At 32.9% G+C, this 17,976-nt stretch overlaps 3 protein-coding genes across 5 annotated transcripts; all 3 read right to left on the reverse strand.

Annotated features, from left to right (window-relative positions):
- Nucleotides 1-1,189: 1,189 nt before the first annotated feature.
- Nucleotides 1,190-3,727, reverse strand: LOC107191283 (NADH-ubiquinone oxidoreductase subunit 8). Of its 2 annotated transcripts, none has more exons than XM_015580279.1 (4): nucleotides 3,590-3,727; nucleotides 3,117-3,375; nucleotides 2,404-2,596; nucleotides 1,190-1,375 (listed from the first exon to the last, which is right to left on the reverse strand). In XM_015580279.1, the coding sequence occupies exons 1-4, from the start codon at nucleotides 3,615-3,617 to the stop codon at nucleotides 1,244-1,246; spliced, it is 612 nt and encodes a 203-aa protein (XP_015435765.1). In that variant the 5' UTR covers nucleotides 3,618-3,727; the 3' UTR covers nucleotides 1,190-1,243. The 2 variants fall into 2 exon arrangements, with proteins under 2 accessions (XP_015435765.1, XP_015435766.1); XM_015580280.1 differs by having other exon boundaries at nucleotides 3,117-3,358; nucleotides 3,590-3,716.
- A 993-nt stretch (nucleotides 3,728-4,720) lies between these two features.
- Nucleotides 4,721-9,793, reverse strand: LOC107191280 (metaxin-1). 2 transcript variants are annotated; one of them, XM_015580276.1, is made up of 5 exons: nucleotides 9,650-9,786; nucleotides 7,075-7,325; nucleotides 6,869-7,034; nucleotides 5,839-6,225; nucleotides 4,721-4,857 (listed from the first exon to the last, which is right to left on the reverse strand). In XM_015580276.1, exons 1-5 carry the CDS (start codon nucleotides 9,725-9,727, stop codon nucleotides 4,837-4,839), a joined length of 903 nt encoding a protein of 300 aa, XP_015435762.1. In that variant the 5' UTR covers nucleotides 9,728-9,786; the 3' UTR covers nucleotides 4,721-4,836. The 2 variants fall into 2 exon arrangements, with proteins under 2 accessions (XP_015435762.1, XP_015435763.1); XM_015580277.1 differs by lacking the exon at nucleotides 4,721-4,857 and adding an exon at nucleotides 5,530-5,640 and having other exon boundaries at nucleotides 9,650-9,793.
- A 3,953-nt stretch (nucleotides 9,794-13,746) lies between these two features.
- LOC107191262 (DNA-directed RNA polymerase II subunit RPB2) lies at nucleotides 13,747-17,976 on the reverse strand. Its single transcript, XM_015580252.1, has 5 exons — nucleotides 17,912-17,976; nucleotides 14,906-17,430; nucleotides 14,472-14,814; nucleotides 14,122-14,380; nucleotides 13,747-14,032 (listed from the first exon to the last, which is right to left on the reverse strand). The coding sequence occupies exons 1-5, from the start codon at nucleotides 17,928-17,930 to the stop codon at nucleotides 13,747-13,749; spliced, it is 3,432 nt and encodes a 1,143-aa protein (XP_015435738.1). The 5' UTR covers nucleotides 17,931-17,976.

Consider the following 17,976-nt stretch of genomic DNA (forward strand, 5'->3'; position numbering starts at 1 on the left):
GTGGAACTACATGAAACGCAAATAATTTCTCTTCACTTTGAGATAAATCAGACACAAAAATATCAATTATTATTCAATTGACAACGATTTAAATTTTGCTGACGATATTAGGTACTTTCACCCCATTTAAGTTAATTACTATATATTTAACTCTAAGCAGTCGTAAATTTTTATTTATAATTTTTCGTATTTGTCAAAAATAAACTATTTATCCGAAAAAATATCTATAACAAAAGAACTATGGGTGGAAAAGTAAATTAGTAAATTACCTGAAGTTAATTTTTGTATTTTTGTTCCAGCACTTGTAACAACAAAAAGGAACATAAAATATTCAAATACTTGAAACTTGAACATATTCTACTTTTATCTTATTGCAGGAATTGCATTAGAATAATGACAAATATAAGCGATCTAAAATTGTATACGAACAGTCACTGATAGAGTTTAGATTTAAACTGATCGGTTGATCGGTGAGTGCTTTGAATTCTCGACCGTAATGCTCTGATTACGTCGACAATCTTAAACGCTATAAAAATGGTAGCTGTCATTTCGTAGAAATTAGTTATGCTTTCACCGATTCTATACTTCTTATGCCTTAGTATTTGCTGTCATCGATTTTACTGCATCCATCAAAATATTACTATCGATTTTACTACTATTACTATTTAATATTAGAATTAATCCCGTAACTGCGAACGGTTTAGATAAGAATTAACATCAATTTTATATCTAAGGAAGAACAGTTTTCGTATAAGCAAAACGCAATGGAAATAAACGATTTTTTCGAGTCGCCAAAAATCCTTCTTGCAATCATCATTTTAGGCAAAAAACAACCTATTTTGAAAATTTGATGGAGGTTCTCGGAAGTTTATCGGCGGACTCTCGCGTTATGTAAGGGTAAAGTTGCCCCTTAAAGTCTACCGAATTTTTCGTTTTTTCAGTAGATTCTGTTAACCATAAGATATAGGAAAATACTTTTAATGGGAAAACTGAATGATATTAAAAGATCTATCACACTGCAAAAGAAAAAAGTACATATACATATGTATATGCGCATATAGCACTGTTCTATCCTGTAATTTCATAACTTCTTTTCGTTGCACATTTTTCTTATCACATTGCCCGAGCATTCGCAGTTTGAAGGAGAACAAAATATATTTACTACTCAAATAAATTGTACATATTAAATATTTTTACTTATTTATTTACTACACCCAATTTATCACTACATTCTATGGTTCCTTTAACGATATAAGTGATCAGCATGAATATTACTAGCAATCTCTGACTCCCATCTATCTCCATTGTTTAAAAGCTTCTCTTTATTGTACAACATTTCTTCGTGTGTTTCAGTTGAAAATTCAAAATTTGGACCCTAAAAAATTGCAAACAGTTACATTAATAATATTATTTGACTTTTAATCTAATACAACATTCTATGGAAGAAATAAAAAAATAGTCTTATAAGACGATCTAAAACGTCCCTAAACCAAACTGTACTTTCAACATACCGATCGGTATCTTACATACAGAGAACAATTTTCAATCCTCTACACTGTCCTGGGGGCCAAGAATCAGCCATATTAACAACTGAGAGCATATAATCAGTGAAAAGAAATAAATATGATGCGGCTCAGAGCCACATGTAAAAAATAAAGTATCTACGTCATAATATAACGTGCATAAGATAGTTTTAAACAATTCAACTTAACTTCTTTAGATTCATATACCGTTTTACTGAATCTACAAATGTTTAAGATCATATAAAACACTCATTCGGTAAAAAAAAATATGAAAATTTTTTTTCACGAAGGAAATGTCGAAAAAAACGATTGTTAATTTTGTTTACTATGGCTCACCTTAACAACAAACCTGAAAAAGGTTGACAATAATATTTATAATAATAGATAGTATTTATTGGGACACGTATTAGAGATTTTTTTGCGATTTTTTAATTGAGTATCTTAGTTATCAAAAATCAAAAATAATGAAAAAAAATTTTTTTCTTATTGAAATTTTAACAGCACCACATTTATTCTTTCACAGTAGCAACCTATTATCATAAGTAGTGTTAGGTTTTTGAGATTTTTTGGTAGGGTACACCGTAGTTTAAAAAATTAAAAACGATATTTTCGGCGTTTTTTCCGCGAAAAAGGAACTTAATTTAATAAAATATGAGAAAAAATAACAAGATAGAGACGCTAGCGGCGTGCCGCTAGACGCGTATTGCTTTTTTGGAACTGTGAGTGAATAGCGCGTTTTTTCCCCAAACGGTAATCGTGTTAAAATCGTCTTATCCGGCTATGTTGCCAGTTCCTTCAATTTTCGTTTTTTTCTAAAATGTACTATAAAAGTGAAGTTTGCATAGACATTCAATCTTATTATAGTATTAATTGTAAATACCTCCACAATTGCATCCACTGGACAAGCCTCTTGGCAAAAACCACAGTAAATACATTTAGACATATCTATATCGTATCTTGTTGTTCGTCGGGATCCATCGGCTCTTTCTTCCGCTTCTATAGTAATAGCTTGTGCTGGACATATTGCTTCACATAGTTTGCATGCAATACATCTTTCCTCACCTGAAGGATATCTAACAAAGACAATTCAATCGTATTATATTTCATCTGTTTAATATTATAAAACTCAAATACAGTAATACCGGAAGAATCTCAAAAAATTCATTGAAACTGTTCCTGATCAGATATCATCTTTAGTGCTGATTCCCGCCTAGCGAACTTTTACGACAAAACTGTAGGAAGTGATACATATCAAGAATACGCTAAATAGATTACTATAATGGACTTCACTTGATAGAGGCGAAATTGAGAGTTCTACTTTATCCGTCATAAGGCAGATTTAGACACGTTTGCCCCGTGGGTGCGCGAGTTTTGGGGTCATTGCCGCGGTGACCCCTCGCGCCTTGTGAATATCAACGTCACTGACATTCGATCTCTGATGAAGGTAGTTAGAAAACTGGTGAAACATTAAGGTACTTTTTCTTTAAAAAAAATATGGTTTCTAACAAAAATTATCACCTTATGTAAAAGATATTATAGTAAAAAAATCTGACTGTTACATGTTAAATGTTAAATTACAAAATTACAAACTACCTTCTCAAAGCATGTTCTCCTCTGAATCTTGGGCTCAGTGGACCCTTCTCAAATGGATAATTTATCGTTGCTGGTTCTCTGAAAATGTGGGATAATGTGATTCCCAATCCACGAGCAATTTCTAAGAAAAACGCTTTGTTCACTACATAGGTCGCCATGTCTTTCCAAGGTTCATCTTCAGTTTTGTACACAGACACATATTTACTTCGAATCAAAGGTGCAGTTAAAACTTTTGGCATAACCTGAAATAGTTTTAAACCTGAAAATAATTATGAAAAAAGTGAATAATTGAAGTAACAATAATAGGTCTGCAAACTTTTTCAGATTAAAATTTATTTTTAAACTGTACTAGGGTTAAGACAGAATTATAAAAATAAATTTGTGAGGTTATAGCATATTACAATAAAAATACTTCTGTAAAGAACATTCATAATCACTTATTAAAAAGTAAAAACAATCAATATCGAAATTACCAGGTTGCATAATTTTCAGAGATGTCATCTTGAAATTCTGCAAGCAATTACGCTTAATACATCAATAATCAATGTACAAACGTAATAAACCTGAACAACTACAATCTTGTATGAGTTAATAATACTAATCCGTTTCCTGTTACTGAACTAACAATTTCTTCTATATAATTTATTTCACTAGTCATAACATAGCACACTATAAATTCTCATCTGTATACACTGCGTAACAAAATGCATGATGTACCCCTTGCGAGCAAACTCGGCTTCCGCTAGGGGAAAAAGTAGCGCAGGGGAAGGGCCTCCTATCACTTTGTAAATTTATTTCAGGTACTGAAACAAATGTTACATCGAATGTTAATTTGGTATAAATTTCAGTAACTCCCAAAACTAAATGGTAGCAGACTCTTCGCCAACTTCACTTTTTCCTCTAGCGGAAGCCGAGTTGGCTCTTCGGTGTACACGATTGCAGCACTGTGTAGCTAGCAGAAGATTCAACAAACTTTCGGTCTTTCTTAAGGGATTACCCTCACCACGGGAGTTTCCGGACCTGTGTATACGACCGTGGTTTATACGAATACAATCTGTCAGAATCACGTAATTGTTGTTACAATACCAATTTTTAATGGAGTCCAATTATTTTTTTTTATAAACCAATTGTACTGATATTTCCAACATTTGAGTTTGTATGTTAACGTTCATTTTACTTTCCAAAAAAACATACTTCCGAAAAAGTTGTTTCGAATTATTTTGAATAAATATTTATCAAAAATAATTACCCGAATGTATTATTCGATTAATAATAATTCGGAATCCGTAACAAATCATTGTACCGAATAAAAATTTATTTATTTGAAATATGTATTTACTGTTATCATGCGTAGGTAAATTTAGCTGAGATTTCGTGATTTTTATTTTAAAGAATTTGCAAATTTAACTATTTATCTCTACTATTAATTTTTTATCATTGTGTCAATTTCACACCGAGAGACAAATTGAGTTGGAAAAGTGAGATGGATGAGGGTTAAAAAAGCTTTGAACATTCCACACAAATGTGTCGATACTAAAAGCTTATTGTACATTATACACATTGTTAGTAAATGTTTATTTTGTAATTTTTAGGTCAATTTCCGGTTGCGAATTCTTATCTAGGAAGTATGGTGGCAGTTTCTTCTCTAATTATACTTTCTCTTTGGAAGGCTTTTATCCAGACATTCCTTACACAATATTGATAGTTTTCGTTGTTGTCACTAGTTTAAAATAACGGATTTCTGAAAAGATAAACACACAATTAACATATAATAATTTTCCAACTGATTCTTTGTAATATAATGGAATAAGTTCTTTGAACTGATAGCATGTGATATCATTTTATTTTACATACAATCTGAAAAAATTGTACACTGCCGACCAAAAGTTTCGAACTAATTGATGGTTTTTATTAAAATTACATTTATGGCATGTTAGACCCACCGTTTGTATGGTTCATGGCACTCTGACAAACAATTTTGTTATTTATAAGAAGAAGTCTGCACTGTAGAACTAGCACATGTGTCCTAAGTTCTATATTTTAGTCTTAAGAATTTAGAGCCTTTGGTTCTCGAAAGTCGGCGAATCATCTGAGCGTAATAGAAGGAAGCGCGCGACGATTTTTCAAAGGACGGATTGGTCAATGAGTCGGACTAACCTTCTAAATTCTGCTGAATTCAAATGGCAATACATAGTATATAGATCCAGATACAATAAAGAACTTGAATAATTTTTTAATAAAGAATAAATAAACACCTCGTTGACGTCTAAAAAAAGTGTGTAGTTCCGTTAAAAAAAACAGAGGTGACTTTGAAACACTTCCAACTTCCGGAGCAGTCACATACACCACACCATGCACCATTCCAAACGATTTTGATTTGTCCAAGGAAATTTGTTCTATCTTATACCGTTTGGAAGCTATAGATTGTCCCAGTTGCATAAGACACCCTCTATACACGCGCTCGTACGCATGAAATGTAACGCGTTTATTCATATTCATGTAAGATGTCCAGTTGACGTTATTGCTGTAAATCCATTTTAGAAGTAATAAGTTACAAAATTTACGATTGTAGAAATACTGTGAAACATTGCAAAAAGAAAATGATAAATTTTTTTGGCCGGCAGTGCAATAATAAAGCATACTAACAATAAAGGTCTCCAGACGTGTATAAAAAAACACTCTTAAACAGAACTGATAGTTATATTAAAAAAAATGTATGTACCCGTACTAGTCCATTTGAAACTGCATAAACGGCCATTGCTAAAGTAGCAAAAACTCCAGCAAAAACTTGATTCCTTCTCTTATTAGGAAATTCACTTTCCGAATCTTTCTTTACAGTATGTGTATTTTCATCGGCCTTGCGTTGTTCGTATTCTTGATTCTCGTGTTCAAAATACATTTGCGATATACGCGATACGTATTTGACTAAATTTGTACAGGCCTTCAAATGGTTTTGTAACGTCGGATTCGGTAGGGGAATTTTGAGCAGCAGTGCCAAATACGAATACAGAGTAGCGTCTAATATAGTAGGACTGTCTCCAAAGAAGTAATTTGAATCTTCAAGTCTTGTAGATAACAGAGTCAAACATTTTCGTGCATCAGAGTATACCTGTTTAGTACATTAAGCTTTATTAAAGCTGTTTTAGAGCAACTGACTTTGCGAGTTGATAGAGAATTTGAAAGTAAACATTAAAGAATGTATATAGTGGCTACCATAATGTATATGTTTATTCTCAGTTCTAGGAAACTACAGTGGGGCCCGTTTAGTGTTCGCGGATTCGGAGTATTTGAAGAAGGGATGGAGAAACAGTAGGTGGCAAAGAGTGCTGAGATTTAGATTGAGTAATGGGATGAGGGGAGGGAGATATTGGGTAGAGGAAGAAAAAAGGAAGTGTAGGATATGGGAAATGGAGAGGTGGAAACATTAAAATTTGTGGGAAGAATGCATGGGATAGGGAAAAAAGAGGGGGTAGCAGGAGATGGTGGGAGATGAGGGGAAGGGAGAAGAATGGATGAGGAGAGTGGATGAAAGAAGAGATGAAAATTATAGGAGAGACGAGCACAAGCGGAGGTCCTAGGACAGAGAAGGGGTGTGTGTATGTGTGTGTGTGTGTGTACAAGCGAGGGTAAGATAAGCGAGAAGTATATATAAGGGCGTAGGTTAAAAGAATTAGTGTAAGCTTGTAAATAGGTAAGGATATTGTAATCCTAAGGGGAATCAATCAAAGGAATATAGATCCCACTTATATTACCTTATTTTCTATGTCAGTGATATTATCCTCTATAGGATATAAACACTCAAACAAAGTACGTGACTGTCGTTCAAATTTTCCAGGATAATAAAACTTTATGGGGAAAGGTAGCGTTCTACAGTACCATGGACGTATTAATTCGTCTACATTTTTTTTATCTATCCACCTAAAGACATAAATGTATCAGACAGCAGGAATGTACTTACCAAATAAATTGTAAAGCGGGATATAATTTATCTCTTAATAAATTCGCATATGCTAAAGCGGTTGCGCATTCTTCTGGCGCTAATCTGTCTTCCGAATTACTACACTGTTTTTCTTTAAAATAAGCGATTATTTTTTCAGCCGTATCTAATTTGCTCATATCAGTTTGTAATACAGGCAGTCGACCATAAGGCGCATTGTATGGATTAGTATAATTTACTTTTACATTGATACCATTAAATTTAGCATAAACCTGGAATGATAACAAAAACTATTGTATGAACTAACACACATCTTAAAATAAGCAATATTTCACGTATTTTATTTCTATTTGGTACTTCTGTTCCGCTATTTTTATTTCTTTCAAGTTTTTTTACGTGTTCTGTATGGTGTAGAAACACGCGTGATTTTTTTAGATTTTTAAAATTAATATTTCAGAAAATATAAACGATTAAAGATTGCACAAAATGCTTAAAATTGGACATCCGCTTTCGTCTAATCCAATTTTTCGTAAAATTAAAGAATAATCCATAAAGAGAAATACATTGGAAACTCACTTTCAAGAAGAAGTAAAAGTTTTACTGTCTAAATGTACAAAAAATTGGGGTATACACTAGATACTATATGTACTGAGTAGAAATAGCGTGCAAAATCACTAACGGTGATTTATCACAGTGATCGCCGAATTACGATCACGGTCATGATTTAATTTCATTCAAGACCGTGATTGCGATTTTTTTATCTTGAGATAATTTTCTCAATGCGATCGTAAGTCCTTGATCTTTAAACTGAAAAACGTATTCAATATGATTTTACAATGAATTACATTCCTATTTGTGCTTTTAAAAGTCAGTAGAAAAAACAAGAAATTCTAAAAAAATGATTTGCTAGGTAACATGTAGATTATAATTTATAATCATTAATTTATTCATTATTCTTTATTGTTTCTAATTATTCCTTCACTTTATACGATATAACTCGAATTTTTGTTTTGATGTCGTTAATATAAAATATACAGGTTACGTGTCGCGTGTAAAGAACTGTTAGGTTTTTCCACCCATCAGAAGCGATCACGAAAAATCACGAATCACTGTGAAAAATCACCGTGATTGAGAACGAACGTGATCGAATCACTTGTGATTCACAAGTAGCAGTTCACGCCATCTCTAGTACTGAGCCTCGGGTGATGTGATTGACGTCAGTTACAATTAATTAAAAAAGCAAATGTCACATATACTTATACCATACATATAAATATCCATCATTGTTAATGATTGAGTAATACACAAGAATTGAAAAATAATGGAATTAAATTTTAACAGAATACTAACACAATTATAAAGAACCTTTATCAATATCAATATATTACTGAAAATTTTTTCATCAAGCAAAACATTATAAAAGTCTTAAAATTTTTCTTAGTACATGTAGTAACATACTAGATACTACAAACTTAAAATATCATAAGTACTTAAAAACACTATGACCATTAGCAATATATCATTTGAATTTGTTTTTATGTATTGAATTATTGTAGATTATGATTTCTATACAATATGTGATTATTGGTTCAATTATGATTACCAAACTTCAATACTGTCCATATGAATAGCTTTACCAGTGATTCTAATAATTAATAAGCAATATGAAAGAAAAGTACTTTTAATATTTTCTTTATATTGTAGTTATTAGATATTTAAATGCAATTGAAGAAATGTTTAAATAAACCACAATTATAAACTAATCACCGTACCATGGCATTGCATGCTATGAAAAATCTAATTTTATTGCTGCAACATATGTTGAATGAGTTTCACTAAGTTCTCTGAACATTTAAACGTTTTTTAGAACCATGTTCCTCTTTTTCAATTACTAAATCAATTATTTCAAAGTAAGAAATATTTTAAATCATAAAGAAATGTCAAGACCAATGATTACAAGAACAATTTGTTCTTCTTCTTGTAGATTATGGTGATAATACAGTAGGGTCCGGTTATTGTAACACTGCTTATAACAGCAGACCGCATATTGCATTCGACTTGCTCTCTAAGTTCGGTTTCCATACAAATTACTTTATATATATTTTTATTCTGCGTATAACAACGTTCGTTTACAGCGACGTAATTTCTCTGTACCTTGAATATCGCTATAAACGGACTCCACTGTAATGAAAAATAATCCATCTAATAACCTAAAAAAAAAATAATCCATCTAATAACCTAAAATTTGTTGGAAAAAGGCACACTATACCACTGGTATGTCTAATTTGTTTCTTTACCTAAAATAGAATATTTTTATGTAAAGCTCTTTAAGCGAACAATGGTGTATATGCATAGTCTTCAGAAAAACAACCTAAAAATAATTTTCACATAAAAGAATTATGAATAAAAATTATAATAGGTTAAAAAAAATCGTATAAAATATAAAAATTTGCATAACACAGTGAATGTTACTATGAAAAATTTAGAATAATATTCCATCCATTGCTTTCCCTTGTACAAAATCTGCTAATGAACAACGAAAGTACACATATATTTTACTGTAAATTGTATCATAACCAATATTCAAATTACGTACCAATACTTGCAAACATTCCAAATCCAGTGATGGTAAACCCCAGTCACCTGGCCACACATTTAATTCCAATACTTCCATATCGTGAAAGACAAAATCAATCACTTATTCATTTAATCAGTTAAGTATAAAATAAGTGTAGTCTAATAGGTTCCGGCGTATTCCGAATGCTTGTAAACAAACAACAGTTTCTTCATGCCAATGATCGTATCAGTTGTATAAGTTTAATGATAATCTTAAAACAGCCTAACATCATTTCACTTTCACGTGTAAAACAGAAATAAGTAAATTTCGATGAAATTAAAATTCAACAATATTCTCTTTTTGAAAATGTTTTAAAGTAAATCAACATCTGCAAGGGGGAATGAAGTTATATTACTTAAATTTTAGTGATTTTATTATTCTATGTCAGTTGAATGCGTGCATGATACACGTGCTACAATTTGATTCATTATCAGAGACATCAATACTGATCAATATACATACAGAAAATGTGTAAACAGTATTCAATAAATTACTTACTCATCGTTCTCCAGTCATTCGAGAGACGATATTGGACGATATAAAGAAGTAGGTACGTTCCCATCTATAGTATTGCATTAAAAATTTTGAAATCATCAATGTTTCCTCCGTATCCTCATTTGAACGGTTGTGTACACCGTGTAACACGAAATTTAAAAGCTTGAAGTTGGACCGTGTGACATGGACTTTACAGGCGCGAAGTTTCAATCAAAATGAATGTAACAACACCGATAAGTGTAGAGTCACCGACTAGGTATAGAATAGACCTATCATCCAATGCTTTTTTCTGTGCTACGTTTATAGGGCTACGTAGCCCTGTTACCATTTTAGTGTCAATACCCGACGTTACCGATAAAGCATGAATTCTGAGTATTATTAGCACAAATGAAGTGTTATATATTCCATTCATATTATGTGTATCTATATGATTTCACGAGAATAAAAATATTCTTGTGAAGCTTATGTGTCTTGAAGCTTATTATTATTCTCGTGTTTAGTCTTTGCCTGGTAAGTAGGATTTGGAGAAAGACTCGTGCGTGCCAGGGTACGGAGTAGTCGGGAGGCTGCTCCGTAAACGGACTCTGTTTAACAGAGAATCTCGCTTGCACTACCATGCTTGTGTACTCTTTTGGTTCGGGTCTGGTACGCAGGTGACCAGCCCAAAGCTCCATGACAGTAAAAGATGGATCCGGGTTAGCGAGGTGTCGCCCGTCTTTCCTATTTTCTTAAACCAGGTTCTGGCGACAACACTTTCATCGCGATACTTGTTCATACTGTAGTTTAACGTGGTTCATCGTAGAATTAATTACTGCTTGGTATATAGAATACTAGGTGCGTAAACGAAATGATCGATGGAACTTTTTCCATTCCATCTATCTCTTTCGTTTCAGTATTAGCGACTACGTTGCATTAAATTTGTTATTTCGTATTACTAGCATTAATTCGTATTAATTAGAATATTAAGATAATATTAGTTCTAAGCTGAAGAACGAAGACAACCGACGAGGGAACTTAGTTTTTTATAGGTTTAGGCTCAAGAAAGAAGTCATCCGCCGAGGGATTTTGGTACCGATAGTATTACATAGTTAAGATTTAAGTTATTTATAAGGTTTATTGTGAAAGGTGGGAAGATGTAGAACTTGTGATTCCATCTATCTGCCTTGGGCCTCCACTCGCAGCAACCTCCTCGTGGTGAGGCCTGGGCAATCGGTATTATCATCGGTAAAGTACTGTAAACTGATGACAATATCGAGCTAATGGCTGCGAACTTCGAATCTATCTCATAAAACCACGTTCTATATTACATCGAACTAGGATTATTTTAGAAATCGATATGAAATTCAAAGTGTAAAAATGTCTAGTACTTTGAATGTTTTAGAAAAGTATTCGAGATAAACATGTATGGAACTACTGAAAATTACTTTAAATTCCTTTTCCTTATTCTTATTGAAGTATGAACATTTTCACAGGACAATGATATAAATGAAACTTTGAAGCTTTTTTAAATGTTACAGTGATATTTCGTTACATGTTCCATAATGTCAATAGATTTCCCTGCAACATCCATAATTATTACAAATGGCAATATAACGAAATATCTTTTATGCGATGTTTGTGATGTAATAAAAATCTGTTTCGATTACGTTTTTGATACGTATTACTCACTTATATGTAATAAAATAGAATAAAAATATACTGTTAGTCCGATATTTGAAAATATACATGCGTTCGTTGTCACTGTTAGACTGTTGTAATAACAATGGAATAATAAAATAATTTAATCAAATGTACATAATAATATATATACATATTCATAAAAACAATATTAAGCGCAATAACTTTTTTGTACGCGAAAAAAAACCAATAGGTCCGTCGGAACTGGAACCCAAGACTCCTTTCTAATATGTCTACTTTACAGTGAACGGACGGAAGAGAATCCGTTCACGACCATGGTTCCTTCGATGATTTTCCGACGTACCAAACACTCATGATCTGACAACATTGTACTTTAGACTCGACGACACTGTAGAAGTTAGACTAGTTGAGCTCGAATGGATTCAACGTAGTTCACAAATTCACCGTTCTCATAACGTAGAGGGCAGCAGAAAATCCCTGACTTTTTACACTATCGGTATTTCAGAACATGAGACACGAAGTCCCATAAGATGATAGGTCTATCCTATACCTCGTCGGTGGTAGAGTACTGTTCGAGGGAGTGGTGGGTACAGACTATAGGGTGGTGTGAAAATAAGGTTTAAAAATCGTTTAATGCTTATGATTTCCAAATCTGTGAAAAATGTTTCACTTTGCAAGGAGTACATTCTTTTTATTTGTATTTTTACCATAAAGTTATCTTTAGATTTCTATTTTAAATATAGTATTTCAATATAAATGATCCAGAAATAAGTTATTATACAATTTTAAAGATTATTATACATGATACAAACTAATGACAATATACTTAAAATATCTTAAATAATATACTAAAGTCATCACAAGGTCATCGTATACTAGGTCATCGAATTCGTCTTGACATCACCTATGGCCTATGATATTATGAACTTAAAAATACATAGTTCCATTTAAAACAATTGTAGAGACCTTTATGTTTTTTTTAAGAGAAATTTCTTTTGGCTGTTTTTAAAGTTGCAATTTCTTGCCGATTGAATGTTGACCACATTTTCTTCGCAACATTTTTTTGTCATATTATCTGAAATGTCGAAAAAATCATGAGGATTGATTCGACACACCCTTTATATACAGGGTGTACTACGAAACGTGGTCAGCTTAGATTATTCTACTGCTAGCTGTCCGATCTAAATTTTTTTGCATGCTTAACAATTAGTGAAGACGTCATAAATAGAACTAAGCAATCCTTTCTGAACTGTTTACGCGAATGTATTGCAGCTGATGGGCACCATTTTGAAAATCGTTTTAATTAAGGCAAATAATATTTTCATGTTTTTTTGGTTTAGAAGAGAAAAAAAATTATTTGTTATGCTCCAAATTTGCCTCAGTATCCGCTAAAAGATGAACGGAAAAAAATTACAGGTTTATGTGCAACAAACTAAAGGTGACCTTGAAAATTCTGGGGACAAAAATTGTACCATCATCTTAAAGCTCTCCTTGAATCAGATTATACTAGCTAAACACATTTTTGATCAAACAGCTAGCAGTAGAATAATGTAAGCTGATCACATTTCATGGTTTACCTGTATGGTAGAGAAGTTCAGACATGTATAACTACAGTGGATGTTTATGTAAATTCGAAATTGTAAAGGATAATTGATTAGAACAGAAACTGGTTATCAATATCTTTCTTCTCTTGTAATATTTTTAAGTTGAAAATGAAGGTCTTTATTCTATTGTGTCTTAGACAGTTAGATGTGCTATAAATGTATACAATCCACAGTATACTCACAAGAAATTGTAGTATTCGTGTGTTTTAAATCCATATCTATGAAAAAAATTGATTTTGTGTTTTTAACTTTCTACTCATACAAAATTCTCTTCAATTGTACCATGAGTTATTTTCTATTGTATGCGTAGCATTACAGAAATACTGAGCATATCAATGTTTATGCTACCATTAATCGAGGCGCAATGTTCATAGCCATAAGTTCTTGGAAAAGTAGTTTTGCTGCATATGGTAATCTGACTTGAGAAATCTGTGTTTTGTTTTTACAGCCTTTACATTCGAATGTATTGTTTCTTAAATTTGCTATTGCAATCAGACCACAAAAATTACATATGTGTATCCGATATGGATCAGAAACTTCGAATAAGCGTTCCCTAAGGAATTGTGCAGCTCCATGAGAAATCTGACAATCACGTTCCATTTCACCAAACCGTAAACCTCCATCCCTATAAATGAAATTAATGTTCACGTATATATAAATAAATTGCAGCGGACAAGCACAAGTAGTAGAAATAATAGAAATAACACAAGGCACCTTGCTCTTCCTTCCATAGGTTGTCGAACTAAAATCTGAACAGGTCCACGAGCTCTGCTATGAATTTTATCATCTACCATATGTTTTAAACGTTGATAGTACGTTGGTCCTAAAAAGACTTGAGCGTTAATCTTACGTCCAGTATGACCATTATACATAACTTCATTTCCTCTAAGTTGATATCCATATTCTTGTAGAAGAGTAGATATTTTCTGTACATTTACAGCATCATTAAATGGAGTAGCATCACCAATTTCACCTGTTGAAAAATACAGTAATGTCAGCAGTTAATGTGTACCTATTTTAATTGCTTTCTGGCGAATTAGAGTACATATTGTATTCAAATATACCTTTGTTGGCTGATACTTTTCCCTGGATACATTCAATTAAATGGCCAATAGTCATACGCGATGGGATAGCATGAGGATTAATTATAATATCTGGCGTAAGACCTTCGCATGAAAATGGCATATCTTCTTGCCTATATTGAATTCCACAGGTACCTTTTTGCCCATGGCGTGAAGCAAACTTATCGCCAATTTGTGGAATTCGAACACTTCGTACTCTTATTTTACAAAATTTATACCCTTCACTATTTAGAGTTAACATCACCTGATCCACTATTCCAGTTTCACTATTACGTAAGAAGGTAGATGCATCCCGTTTTGTAAAACGTTTTGTCGTACTATCCAACTATAATCATAATTTAAAAAAAAGGATTGTATATAATAACATTACACAATAATATAATACATTTAAAGTGATAATAATATATAATGCATACTTCATCATCTGCTTCTGGCAAAGTAATAGTTTTACCTATAACTACATCATCTCCAGATACACGAATTCCTGGAGCAATAATCCCGTCATCATCCAATTTATCATATATAGCATTCCGCATTCCCTGACAACTCTGACGTGTAGGCTTTTCAAATTGTTCTTCTTGATCGCCAATTCTCTTAGACTCTGAATCTTTGTAAGATCTATAGAATACAGATCGGAAAAAACCCCTTTCAACAGCACTAGCATTCAAGATAACACTGTCTTCTTGATTATAGCCAGTGTAACATAATATAGCAACTATACTGTTAATTCCAGCTGGTAATTCTCGGAATCTAAGATATTCCATAGACCTTGTTGTAACTAAAGGTTTGTGGGGATAATACAATACATGAGCTAAAGTATCCATGCGTACATGAAAATTTGTGATGTACACTCCCATAGCCTGTTTACCCATAGCACTTTGATAAGTGTTTCTTGGACTCTGATTGTGATCCGGAAATGGAATAATTGAAGCACATACACCTAAAATCATGGCTGGATGAATTTCACAGTGTGTGTATGTTGTACAATAAGCATATTCCTTTTCCTGCCTTAGATCTTCAGGTGACATAGCGATCATAACAGTCTCTTCCTCTAAAGTATCAATATATTCTACCACTCCACTACCAACCAACTCCTGCCAACCATCATTATTGTAATCTCTTTCCTTCAACATATCAATATGCCTTTTCTTTAACAACAGGTTTTGTCCTTCTACAATTAATAAAGGCCTACTAATTCGTCCTGCATCTGTATATATTCTGATTTCGCGATCTCTAATATCTCTGATCATTGACACTTCTGACACAATAATGTCCATCTGACGTCTCAATTTACGTAAAGTAGCCATTAGCTGATCAGGATCTCTGTGAATACCAACCCAACAGCCGTTTACAAATATTTTTGTTGCATCAGCTATCGCACTTGGTGCAATTTCTTCGAGATTTTCCATAGACCATTCCTCTAAGAATTCAAGAATTGGTGAAGGTTGGGATCCAACGCTAATGTACGCCATTAATGCCAAATTCTTCACTAAACCTACAGCAGCACCCTCAGGGAAATGCGAAAGTGTAGATGCAAAAGTCAGTCTGTTCAATACTTGAGACACACCAGCCCTAGCTTGATGAGCCTTTTTCTGATCGCCCCAATTACCTGTAGCAAGTGAATATCGTAAACCATCAGTTATGATTTTGGTTTTAATGGCAAGCTCAAGGTTAAAGTCTTTTCCTCTGTCTATGAATTTCTGTGCATACAATCTGACTTCTTTCATTAGGTTCTTAAATAAACCTCTAAATAAAAATGCTAATAATGGACCAGCTAAGTCTAGTCGCTTATTGCCATAGTGATCTCGATCATCCAATTCCCTTCTACCAAGAGATGCCGATAATAATCTGTGTACCATATAACCAAGGAAGTAAGCCTTCTTAGTTTCACAAAAATCACTTATTCCTACATGTGGAAGCATTTCTTTCTGTAAAATTTCTCTAGCATATTTAATACGTTTCTCTTTTGTTACTCCAGGTCTTGCACCTCTAGTACCAATGAAATTCAATGCAACATTTTGTTCTTGTATAACAAATGCTTCATCTAAAGAAGGTTTCACCATTTCCATCATTTCTGGATCATCAAAGTCATATATAATGTGTTCTAAAATATCACGATCAGCCACAAATCCAAGTGCTCGAAAAACAATCATAATTGGAATTTCTTGTTTAATATATGGAATAATTGCAATAATACGTTGCCCTATAGCAGATTTTTTAATACTAGCTCCGCTTTTTGCCATCATATTAATCCACAATGTAGATGTAGGACGGGAACTATGTTCCAAACAAGATCTAATTTCAGATTTATATGCATATTTTCCATCTTTCATACTAAATACATACACAGTATTTGTTGCCATTTTTTCTTGAGCAATTAATACTTTTTCCGATCCATTAATTATAAAGTAACCACCAGGATCTAATGGACACTCATTTAATTCTGTTAAATCACGGTCAGATAAGCCGGCAAGTAAGCAGTATTTTGATCTTAACATAATCGGAATTTTTCCTATAAATGTCTTTTGATGCTGTGTTTCAATAGGATCTTCACCGTCTTTTACAATCGTTTTAGTTATATCTACATATAATGGTGCAGAATAAGTCAAATTTCTAAGCCTAGCCTCATTAGGCATCATAGGAGATGGAGCACCATCCTTTTCCCAATGTGTAGGCTTCGATAAATAAATCTGTTCAAACTTTAACAAATGTCTAACAGGATTTTCTATTTCTCCTGACGTATGTTGTGCTTCTGCTTGTAAATCAATTTGTGGCGAATCTTCAACAATTCTTTGAACAGACATTTCAATGAATTCATCGAAACTGTCAAGTTGTTGTCGCACAAGACCTTTTTCATCAAAATAAGCGTTAATAACAATCCAGCACGCTTCTTGCCAAAGTTTTGATGAAATTTCCTCCGCATCTTCATCATCATATTGATCTACATAACAAAGAAAATATATATAAGTTATTGTTTTGAAATCTCCAAAGCACAATTTACATATACAGTAACATTATTTTTAATTTCAACATTTATAGCAGCGTTGGGCAGCATTGGGGCCCATCATGCATTTGTTTCCCTTTCCAACTGTTCTTTTGCGCCATGTGTCTTTGTGAAGCCAAAGATACTCAAACTCTTGTTTCTAATACACCATGGCAACAGCAGATAGTGATAGGAACAGGTTTTATCTCTCGGGACCAAACTTTGCCCACCGCTGATTTATAGGCAATTATTTTTCTAACTTGACGACAGAAAGAACATGCTTAAATAAAAGTTTTAGGTAGAATTTTACTTCTCTGAGAAGTCGTGATTTGCAAAACTCTGAACATAAACAAAAAGTGCATTGAGGTTATATTACAACATTGTTGCTTGTAATTTCCGTCTACTGATATAAACATTACATTTGTACCAAAACTCTTACCATCTTCTAAAGCATACATGGTTTATTTACAAAACTTTTGTAAATATATATACACAGTTTTTTAA

Source organism: Dufourea novaeangliae, unplaced genomic scaffold (assembly GCF_001272555.1).
Source record: "Dufourea novaeangliae isolate 0120121106 unplaced genomic scaffold, ASM127255v1 scaffold262, whole genome shotgun sequence".
In the NCBI taxonomy this organism is placed as follows: domain Eukaryota; kingdom Metazoa; phylum Arthropoda; class Insecta; order Hymenoptera; family Halictidae; genus Dufourea; species Dufourea novaeangliae.

Excerpts from the sequence above, each read along its gene's own strand:
- LOC107191262 (XM_015580252.1), bottom strand. Across the intron at positions 14,381-14,471 it reads AAAAGTATCAGCCAACAAAG|GTGAAATTGGTGATGCTACT; the intron begins GTATATTTGAAT and ends ATTTTTCAACAG. Across the intron at positions 14,033-14,121 it reads CCTATGGAAGGAAGAGCAAG|GGATGGAGGTTTACGGTTTG; the intron begins GTGCCTTGTGTT and ends TTTCATTTATAG.
- LOC107191283 (XM_015580279.1), bottom strand. The coding sequence starts at position 3,617 with ATGACATCTCTGAAAATTATGCAACCTG. Across the intron at positions 3,376-3,589 it reads TCTGAAAATTATGCAACCTG|GTTTAAAACTATTTCAGGTT; the intron begins GTAATTTCGATA and ends AATTATTTTCAG. Across the intron at positions 2,597-3,116 it reads GGAGAACATGCTTTGAGAAG|ATATCCTTCAGGTGAGGAAA; the intron begins GTAGTTTGTAAT and ends TGTCTTTGTTAG.
- LOC107191280 (XM_015580276.1), bottom strand. The coding sequence starts at position 9,727 with ATGGAAGTATTGGAATTAAATGTGTGGCCAGGTGACTGGGGTTTACCA. Across the intron at positions 7,035-7,074 it reads CCCGCTTTACAATTTATTTG|GTGGATAGATAAAAAAAATG; the intron begins GTAAGTACATTC and ends TTATGTCTTTAG. Across the intron at positions 6,226-6,868 it reads TCACTGACATAGAAAATAAG|GTATACTCTGATGCACGAAA; the intron begins GTAATATAAGTG and ends TGTACTAAACAG.